At 36.2% G+C, this 10,614-nt stretch overlaps 1 protein-coding gene across 1 annotated transcript in view; it reads right to left on the bottom strand.

The window, feature by feature from the left end:
* Window positions 1-5,161: 5,161 nt before the first annotated feature.
* LOC102249346 (charged multivesicular body protein 1b-2) overlaps window positions 5,162-10,614 on the bottom strand; it is a gene marked incomplete at its 5' end in the record, with an annotated part of 14,320 nt that continues 8,867 nt past the window's right edge. Inside the window, 3 exons of the mRNA XM_005872862.2 lie at window positions 5,162-5,776; window positions 6,189-6,261; window positions 9,471-9,514. Of these exons, the coding sequence (XP_005872924.1) occupies window positions 5,732-5,776; window positions 6,189-6,261; window positions 9,471-9,514 (162 nt within the window). The remainder of the gene's footprint in view (window positions 5,777-6,188; window positions 6,262-9,470; window positions 9,515-10,614) is intronic.

The following is a 10,614-nucleotide window of genomic DNA, read 5'->3' as shown; positions in this document are numbered from 1 at the left end:
GTACCCCAGGGAGCGGGCCTAAGCCAGCAGGTGGACATCCCCCGAGGGGTCCCAGACTGTGAGAGGGCACAGGCCAGGCTGAGGGACCACCCCCAAGTGCACAAATTTTTGTGCACCAGGCCTCTAGTTTGTAATAAAATCCTAGCTCTGCTTTCTAGTAATTGTATAAATCTTGGTAATTTGTTCAAACAACATTTCCTTTTCTCTAAATATCAGGATAACAATAATCCACCAGCTCACTCTTTTGAGGATTAAATAAACCACAGTACATCAAAGTACCCAAAACCATTCTTAACACACAGTAGATGGTCAACAAATACAGTAGATCTAAATCTCTTTGATCACCCCTTCAGTAAAATGGGTGGTGGAGCAAAAGATTCTAAGACCAATAACACCTTAATAAGGCATCTGGAATTATTTTGGGGGAATGGTAGAAGACAGAGAATAGAGGGAATGTACCATACTACAGCAACTCACTTCAATTTACACAACCAATATACAGCAGGTCCTCAAATAATGTTGTTCTGTTTCATTATAATACTGATGCAATGCTGTAAGAACTTAACTCCTGGTTATATCAGTTAGCCTATAGTACTGATTTCCAACCTTTTTCATCTCATTGCACACATAAACTAATTACTAAAACTCTGTGGCATACCGAAAATATAATTTTTGCTGTTCAGACAAAAAAATATAGGTATAGTTTTTATTCATTCACACCAGACGGCTATTGTTGTATTGGCTATTGTCATTTTTTATTTGACAATCTAAGGGAAAAGAGGTCAGTAACCCTGACTACATAGTCAAGTATTGCATGTTTTAAAAATTCTTGCAGCACACCAGTTGAAAATCATTGATCTATATATAGTAAAATAGGTTTTGTTAGATCTCGTTTCACTTAAAATTACAGAAGTACTTATGAGTTTAAGTATGGACCTATTGTACTCTGAAAAGGTTTGTAGAAATGGAATCAAGGCCCAGAATGGGGTAAAAGAATTACCAAGTTAGAAGTTATTATCAGAGCTAGGGCTAGAAACCCATATCAATCACTGAAGATTGGATACAGGGCTTTCTCTCCCCCCCCCTCCCCCCACTGTCTACACTAGAGCCAATTTAAGACTATCTTGGAGCTCTAATCTATCAACTTAAGTAAATCCATAAAAAATCAGGCTAAATTTGTCTTTGGCATCCTATCAATCACTGTGTTCTTATTTTCTTTATAGATATAATACCCTTAGATTCTCTTCAGATAGTCTGGACAGAGGTTCCATTCCCATAATTTTCTAAATTATAAAGAAAACTCATCTCTTATCATAATTTACCTGTCCTATATCCTTTTCCTGTTTCCTCTCTGTGCAATGACTGGTAATAAATTAACCAGACAAAATAATAAAGCCCATAATGCTTACCTAAGTTGATTCACAGGATGGTGAAAAATTTTAGGAATAGGATCAGGGATATAATTTTTGTCAAGGGCACTTTTTATGACCTCTTTATAATAATACTAGAGGCTCAATGCAAGAAATCCATGCAAGGGACTTGGTCCTCCAAACCACAGCAGCTGACTCGGCCCTCGCAGCCCTGGCTTAGTCCGGAAGGTCATACAGGAGGACGTCTAGAAGGTCGTTCGGCTGTCTGGTCTAATTAGCATATTATGCTTTTATTATTATAGATCCAGAGGATTAAAAATGGTGACAGAGTAAGTGGATGCCGCACGGACACGCTCCCAGGAACAAACTGGTATTACAACTAAAATACAGAAAAGCGTCCTGAATAACCAATGGAAAACTCGCAGGAGAGAACCCTGACACCTGAGAACCGAAAGTGGAGACCGCATAGAGACTGGTAGAAGGGGCGGAGGCACGAAAAGGGCTGGCCAGGCACCCACAGACAGAAGCTGAAGTCCTGGAGAGATATCTCAGCTGTGGGGGTTTGCCAATGAGAACTATGGGATCTAATCCCCAAGCTGGGCCCCTGAGCAGAGAGCACCAAAACTGAGAAGGGTAACCACATAACATCTGGCTGTGAAAAGCAGTGGGATGCTGTGTGTCAGGGAGTGACAACTGAAAATTCAGGCACCCTCTTCAAGGGCCAGTGCACAAAATTCCCTGAGGAGCCACCCACCTTGTGCTCTGGCAGAGGGAGGGAGAGGTGGACGGGAGCTGTGAGAGCAGAAGCCAGCACTGGGGACTCGGGGGATAGAGCTCAGAAGGCAGACACCCCAAGTTTCCTGGGCTGAGTCATTCCCTCACACAGCAGAGGACATCTTTCCCACATAGACATTTGCCTTGCCTGGGGGAAAACAGTTGACACATCCTATTGGAAAACACCTTGCCCTGAGGCCACTTAAGAGATTAAAAATAACAATTAGCCTCCAGGCAGAAGCAACTGCCCCACCCTGTTGAAAAAAATCTCATCACACCTGAGGACAATTGCCTGAAGAGCAATACAAGTCAAAATTCTATCAGTCTATAGGCAGAGATGGTCTCTGGAGCCTTTGAGTCTTTGTCTGATCTAATTAGACAGAAACAGACTTTAACATGGTCCTGCACTAGAGACTGAGAGGTGTAGAGCAGTGGTTGGCAAACCGTGGCTTGTGAGCCACATGCGGCTCTTTGGCCCCTTGAGTTTGGCTCTTTCACAAAATTCACATGCGGGTGCACACATACAGTGCGATTGAAACTTTGTGGCCCATGCGCAGAAGTCGGTTTTCGGCCTGGGCGAGTCTATTTTGAAGAAGTGGTGTTAGAAGAAACAGCCTTTAACAATATCCTTCACTAGAGATTTAGGGGTGTAGAGCAGTGGTTCTCAACCATCTGGCCCTTTAAATACAGTTCCTCATGTTGTGACCCAACCATAAAATTATTTTCGTTGCTACTTCATAACTGTAATGTTGCTACTGTTATGAATCGTAATGTAAATATCTGATATGCAGGATGGTCTTAGGCAACCCCTGTGAAAGGGTCGTTCGATCACCAAAGGGGTTGCGACCCACAGGATGAGAACCACTGGTGTAGAGGATCTACTTAATACATAGTCGCAAACCCAAACAGACAGCCAAAATGAGGAGACAAAGAAACAAACCCCCAAATGAAAAAACTAGAGAATTCTCCAGAAGAAGAGATAAATGAAGCAGAGATAAGAAATTTATCTGTAACAGAGTTCAGAGTAATGATGGTAAAATAATATCCACATTGTCTGTAGGATGAAAGTGCAGTAAAATGTTTCTGAGCATTTGACCTTATATATTCTATCAAATGATATAGTCAAATACTTAGAAAAATCAGGAGAAAATTAGATTGATAAGGAACTAAAACTGAAGGTAAATGAAAGGTGCTATGATATCCACTTTTCAAGACAGTATAATCTGGCTTCTGTTACTTTTCAATTATCAAATCACTTATCAAACTAGAAATGTAATTTATACTAACAAGGTAAGAATTTACAGGTTGTGTTACTCTTGGTCTAATAAAAAATTGCAAAAAATAAAATTCTGCTATATTTATAAGGTAATCAATAAATCCAAAAGTAAAACCTGGTGTCTATGAAAGAACAGTATTTTTAAAAAATCTGATATGGCTATTAAGCAAAACTATGAACATTTATTTTTAGATCAGAACCATATATTTTTCTAGATTTAAGTAAGCCATATTCACAATTAACACTTTTTATTTAATTTAAAAGAACAAAAGCTACAATTCCCACCAATGGAAAATGAGATAACTATTTCATAGATATTTTAGTCTGTAATAATCTCTTCTATACCTCCTCAGGATGTTCCAATATGAACAAACTTATACTTTCAGTAAAAAGGACAAAGCATCAATTATAAACAAAATAGAAGATTACCACACTGAGGTCATACCATTTAGTCAAGTACCAAGAAAGTTAAGTAGGTTTAACTGAAACTTAGCAAAAGAGTAATTTCTAATTTCATTACCCAGTGAAAATAATCATCATTTATACACTCTCATTTACAATAGGAAACATGTATGAATTGTGAATACTTAGCAAAAATGTCTCCATAATTGCACTTTGAATGCCTTCATGACTTAACAATGGATCTGCTCTTCAACAAAACTTAATGAAATATGAAAATTCTTTCATGAATCAATCATGCAGTAAGTAATGAAAAACACTTTACCTACTTAACATAGATTAGTAGTATACCAGCTAAAATATAACTTTGTCACTTCTCCACATTTGAGACTATTATAGAAGAAAATTGCAAGCATTTGTTCATTTTAGTTGGGTAAAACAGAACTATTACTGGAGAGATGGAAAGTTGTACAATTGGCCATCAAATGCTTTCCCCCAAGGATCTGGCCTTCCAGAGTTTAGTCTTTTTTTGACCTTAGGACTTTTCTGTGTTCCAACCCCCTACATTGTACACCCAACTTCCATTGCTCTGGAAGTTATTCGAATGGGTAGGCAAAACATTTTATTCCAACATTTAGTTCTACTTCATTTCTTCCAGTTATTAAAGAGTTTTTTTCTTAAAAGGACAAATACATTTAACCAGGGCTTATGGTAGCTGTAACTTGAATTGATTCCATTTTGTTTTCTCTGTTACTTTTTGTTGTTGCTTTTAAAATCTAGGCTAAGATTCTCAAAAAGCAATAAACAATCATATGAAAAATGTAAATTATATTAAGGCCATGTAAATTAATCTTTCAAAATACAGTGTTATCAAGGGTAGAGTAGAAATAAGGAGAATCATTTTAAAAGTGTTTCAATTTCATTTGAAAGTATGAAAGGTTAAATTTCATACTTAACAATAGTGATTTAGCAAAGAAAAAATTTAAAAACTGAGCAAACTTTAATTTCTTTAATTTAATGGTGTATATTTTTTCTAGCTATATTGAAAAATTATCCATGAAATTTTTTTAAAATTTCAGGAATTCGGAATAATAGTCATCAAATTACTGGTTAAAAAATCCAGTAATAATCTAAATTTAAAAGCTGATTAAGACAGAATAAAAGTCCATTGCATTTGTGCTTGAACAGCAAAAATAAACACAAAACATAAAACAAAAAAATAGCTTTGTCTCCCTGGCCAGTGTGGCTCGGTTGGGCATCTTTCCATGCACCAAAAGGTTGCTGAACCGATTTCTGGTCAGGGCGCATGCAGGAGGCTACCAATGGATGTTCCACTCTCACATCGATGTTTCTCCTCTCTCCCTCTCCATTCCTCTCTCTCCAAAAATAAAAAATGATTTTTAAAAAAAATAGCATTGCCCATCGTATGACACTAAATAAGGTATTTTTGGCTTGTAAGCATGTTAAGTAAACTTGGTTTCCCTGCTTTCACTATTATGCATCACATGTGAATGCAGAGATTTAAAACAACTTTGAATTAAAAGAAACCAAAATCTTTATTCTATACTTTCTTCTGTAGTACTCTGTTACCAGATTTTTGATGCAATTTTTAAAAAGGATGTTTCATATACAACAAATTAATGCTAGCTTGGTGAAAGTCATCTAAAAAAATGTCCCTCACATTTTACAATATAATATACAAAACTATAAAATATGTCAAGGTGGAAACTCTCTGGAATTTCTTAAAGTATTAGAAAGTACAACATGGCAAAAGAAAGCATTATAAATAAATAGCATTTAAGCATTCTGTAACATATGGTGTTCTTAGTATAACTGGAGTGCAACTTATCTATATATACACATGAAATTTTTCAGAAGCAGGTGAAGTAAACAAAAGCACCAGTTCTTTAAATTACACTTGATCACGTAGACGAGCAAGTCTCTGTGATAGTTCATCCTGAAGAAAGTTAAAATTTAAAAGTTAGAAGGCTGCGACAAATATAAATCACGAATATTTTAAATAGCTTATATTTTAAATAAGATTAAAATATTGTCTAAAAATTCACACAAAAATAACATTGAGAATATAATTTTAAAAACATTTCAGAATAAATGGAGAACTAAATAAAACAGAAGCTATGAAGGGAAGCAAATTCAATCTTTAAATGAAATGTGCATGCAAAGAGAAAATGTCCATCATTAAGGAGTAAAGGCTAAACACAGTTTGCTAATTTATGATGATGTCATATTATAGTAGAAAGCACTGTTTATAAAAATATATATACATTACTTATGTAAAAATATATATACAATATCTATTTAATTCACACATCAAGTTCATACTAATCAAGACAAAATACAACTTCTACCTGTTCCATGGAAGCAACACTGGTGCCAACAGATTCTGTCTGACCCTGTGGTAGTTCCATATTGAGATCAAGGCTACAATTTTAAAATAATTAGCATAAATAGATGTAAATATAGGCATTTTACTCCTTATATAATTATAAAAGTAATAAAACAGAATTATTGCAAATTTGAATATTCCACCTAGCATTTTACCTTGATTTAAATAAGATAATACTGGTTAAATTTTATGCATTTAAGTAGAAAAGCTAATAAAAGGCAGGAAAATGATTGGTCATCTGAACAAAAGACCAAAATAAAAATCATACAATGTATTCAATTTACTGAGGTTACCATATGACTCCTATTATAAAAGAAATTTAATATGCCAAAAAAGATAAAACTGTTAGATAAATGTAGTCTCAAGATTCATATCTAATATTTGAGTTAACTTCAAGTTCAGTATTCTAGCTCCTGAGCTACCCTTGGCAGGAATCATTACTTGCATCCATCTCATACAACTGAAGTTTAAAAAAAATTAAGTTCACTTGCCCAAGATCCACCCTAGTAATAGGATTTGAACCCAGGATTTTCTGCCTCCAAGGCCTGTGATGTTAATCTACATTGTATCTACTCCTGTAAGGTATAAGCTAGCCTTTCTGCTTGTATCTACACCAGTGTATGCCAACTTCAGTTTGAAAACACTGCAGAGAACTCAGTAACTTTAAAAGTCATTAGGAGAGTCTATAGACAGATTGTTACTTAAAAGGTAAAGATATGCTATACTAAAATTTTGTTGAGGGAATCACAAACTCAAACAGAATTCGGATACTTAAATATCTTTAAAGATGGGCATCAGTATTTCTACATCAGTGATTCTACCTATTTCTACTGCTCCAGTCACCATCCATTATTGACATAAGTAATTTCTCTTGATTTTGGCCCTCAACCTTCCCTCCACCCACCTGTCCCCAGAAACATCGACAATGCCTGGATGCATTTTTTACTGTCACAATGGGGTAGGGATGTTATCTTATGGGTAGAGGCCAGAGATGTTTCTGAACATACTACAATGCATTGGACAGCCCCAAGGATTATGTATCCCAAAATGTCAATAGTGTCAAGGTTGAGAAATCCTGTTCTAAATCTTCTCAAAAAGTTATCTAATAAACTTGATTTCCACTAAGGGTCAGCAAGGCTGTAATGTAGCAATATTCATTTTATAAGACATTTACTGTACTTTCAAGCCTAATCTTCTTATTTGGTTTTTAGTAAGAACAGAAATAAGTCCTTAGCTTCATGTTACTAAGATGGAGTCTTCTGATACACAATGCTTTGGTCTCTTAACTACTTAACAAAAATCACCTACATCAGGAAACAAAGCAAAACAGTGTACAACCTACTTGCCAGTCCTATTCTCAAATATGACAAATCTGATTTATTAACCTGGGTTTTAATTCACTATTGACACATTAGTTATTTAAAGAGCTGATAAACTTAACTGTTCATTCTAATCAGGTATTAGCTTACACATTAAAATAATATTCATCAACTCTATTTTCTAGGTGTCTTCAATTCTTCCCTTTCCAGGAGAAAAGGACAGAGTACATAAATCCTATTTTAATTTATTACTCTACCTTTGAGGATAAAGTATAAAACTTCAGTATCACCCAGTTTTCATCTTTATTATTGGGGAAAAAATTATTTTTACCTACAATCGTCTCTTGAACTAAATACAGTGGAACCTTGGTTCTTGAACTTCATTCATTCCAGAAGTCTGTTCGAGAAGTGATTTGTTCAAAAATGGAATCATTTTTCCCCATTAGAAATAACGTAAGTTGAATTCATCTGTTCCAGACCCCCAAATGATTCCCCGTTTTAACCGTTCTCAATTGCCTGTGATCGTTTTTTCTTGAGTACTTCCACACCCTTAACAACATCAGCACTCTTGATGGCTGCTTTGTTTTAAAATTGTGCTAATTATCGATTTCACAATGCCATACTTGGTAGCCAGATCAGACACTCTATCATACTATGACATTAGTTTTTCTTTTTTAAGCTCTAACATTGTTTTCACAACTTTCCTTTTCACTTGGCTGCTATCACTAACCTTCTTAGGACCCATGAGGACTTACTGTACACATTTAATAATAATAAGCAGTAACAAAAGCAAAAAAAAGAAAATATTCACAGCACAATTTCCTGAGATCTTAACAATGCAAGGTTTAGCAGTAAACTGACTCATACTTGCACATTCTCTCCTTTGTTTGTTGCCCAAGAGACACATGACTGATCATACAGGTATCTGCATGAAAGGGCTGTCAGGTCGAGAACTGAACTTTTGAAATTTTGTACGACAAACAAGACATTTTTTTCATGAACAACTTGGTCAAGAACCAAACTGTTCGAGATGGAAGATGTTTGAGAACTGAGGTTTGACTGTTATATACTAGAGAATACTGATATAACATGACTTCTATAGCACAGACATTATCATGGGCAAGTCATTCCCCTCAAACATAAAGGTCCTGAAATAAACAGTCTATTAATAAATATCCTATTTCTAATGACAGTATGACACAGGGTGTCAATACTTATTTAAAAATATATATATGATCACCCTAGCAGGACTGGCTCAGTGGTTAGAGCACTAGCCCACAGACTGAAGGGTTGCAGGTTCTATTTCAGTCAAGATGACGTACCTCCATAGCAGACTCAATCCCTGGCCCCAGTCTGGGTGTATATGGAAGGCAACCAATCAATGTGTCTCTTTCACAAGGATGTTTCTCTCTCTGCCTCTCCCCCTCCCTTCCACTCTCTCTAAAAATCAATGGGAAAAAATATCCTCAGGTGCTGCCATCTTTTAAAACCCTTGGATATTTTGCACATCTCGCTCAGTTTGCAGGACTCAAACTGGGCTTAACATAGAAGAACTGTTTTTGAAAGACAATTTTTGTAAAAAGAATCCAAATATTTGCTATATCTGATACATACAGAAGGTATTGAGAAAATGTTTGAACACTCCTGCCTCTCTCAATTACCTTCCTCCATTTCTTATTACAAAATAAATGAATGCATTGCTAGAGATTTTTAAGAAAATACTAGAATGATCTGAACAAAGTCACATTCTTATGAGCATGGCAAAGAGATGGATATTTCAAAGGCCCCTCCAACACTAACTTCTAGGGTCAAAACCCTAACTCTACCATTGGTGGCAATGACAAATATTTTTATCCACACTACATAATTTTAGGACTGACAGATATTAAATCAAGATTAACTAAATCCCCTGAATAATTTCTTACCCAGCTTCATCTGCCATTTCTTGAAGCAGCATATCCACTTGGCTCTAGAATAAGAATATGAGAATTTGCATTTTAATGACAATTGCTTTCGGGGTGGTTTCTGTTTTTGATTTTGCTTAAAAAGGGGAAACTGGTGTGCAATTTTTAAAATAAAAACTTATTTAAAAATATTCTTTACCACCAGAGGGAGCTGATTTCAAAAAGATTTATTTCAGAATTAATGTTAAATAATAAAGCCTTAAACTATGAGGTTATATTAAAAATATCAGCATGGATGGCACTAGAGAAGATTATGCTAAGTGAAATAAGCCAGTCAGAGAATGACAAGTACCATATGATTTCACTCATATGTGGAATTTAATGAACAAACAGAACTACCAAGCAAAATAGAGACAGACTCAGAGAGAGCAGGCAGACAACTCTGGTTGGGGGGTGGGGGTGGGGGAGAGGTAGAATGTTGGAAGGGATGGAGGGTTTGAGCAAAAAAGAAAAAAATAAGAGAGAACTCATGGGCATGAACAATAGTGTGGTGACTGTCCTGACTAGTTTGGCTCAGTGGATAGAGCGTCGGCCTGCGGACTGAAGGGTCCTGGGTTTGATTCCGGTCAAGGGCATGTGCCTTGGTGGTGGGCACATCCCTAGTGGGGGGTGTGCAGGAGGCATCTGGTCGATGTTTCTCTCTCATCTGGTCGATGTTTCTCTCTCATCAATGTTTCTAACTCTCTGTCTCTCTCCCTTCCTCCCTGTAAAAAATCAATAAAATATATTTAAAAAAAAAATAGTGTGGTGACTGTGGTGGGGAGGAGGGTGTGTGGAGGTGGAAGAGGGCATAGAGGGGATAAATGGTAATGGAAAAAAAAATTGAGTTCCCAGGCACTTATGTGCTGGGGTCCAGCACCAGCAGGTCCAGGGATTCCCATAGGTGTGGACGGAGTCAGCAAAGAAGGAAAGGCACGGAGACAGCATTCAGTTGATCATCATAGCCAGGTTCTGTGTTTATTGTCTTGTTAAATCTGTATTTATACCAGTTGCTTTTAATCCTATCAATTCTATTCCAAAGGTTAGGGCGTTTCTTATCTTTCCAAGGTTGTTACTCTATTGTTCTATTAAGCTACAAGGAAGTAACTGAAGGAGATTATCCTAA

This window comes from Myotis brandtii, unplaced genomic scaffold (genome assembly GCF_000412655.1).
Source record: "Myotis brandtii unplaced genomic scaffold, ASM41265v1 scaffold394, whole genome shotgun sequence".
In the NCBI taxonomy this organism is placed as follows: Eukaryota; Metazoa; Chordata; class Mammalia; order Chiroptera; family Vespertilionidae; genus Myotis; species Myotis brandtii.
Note: the sequence above shows the minus strand (reverse complement) of the source record. Positions and strands in the feature narration are given on the sequence as shown.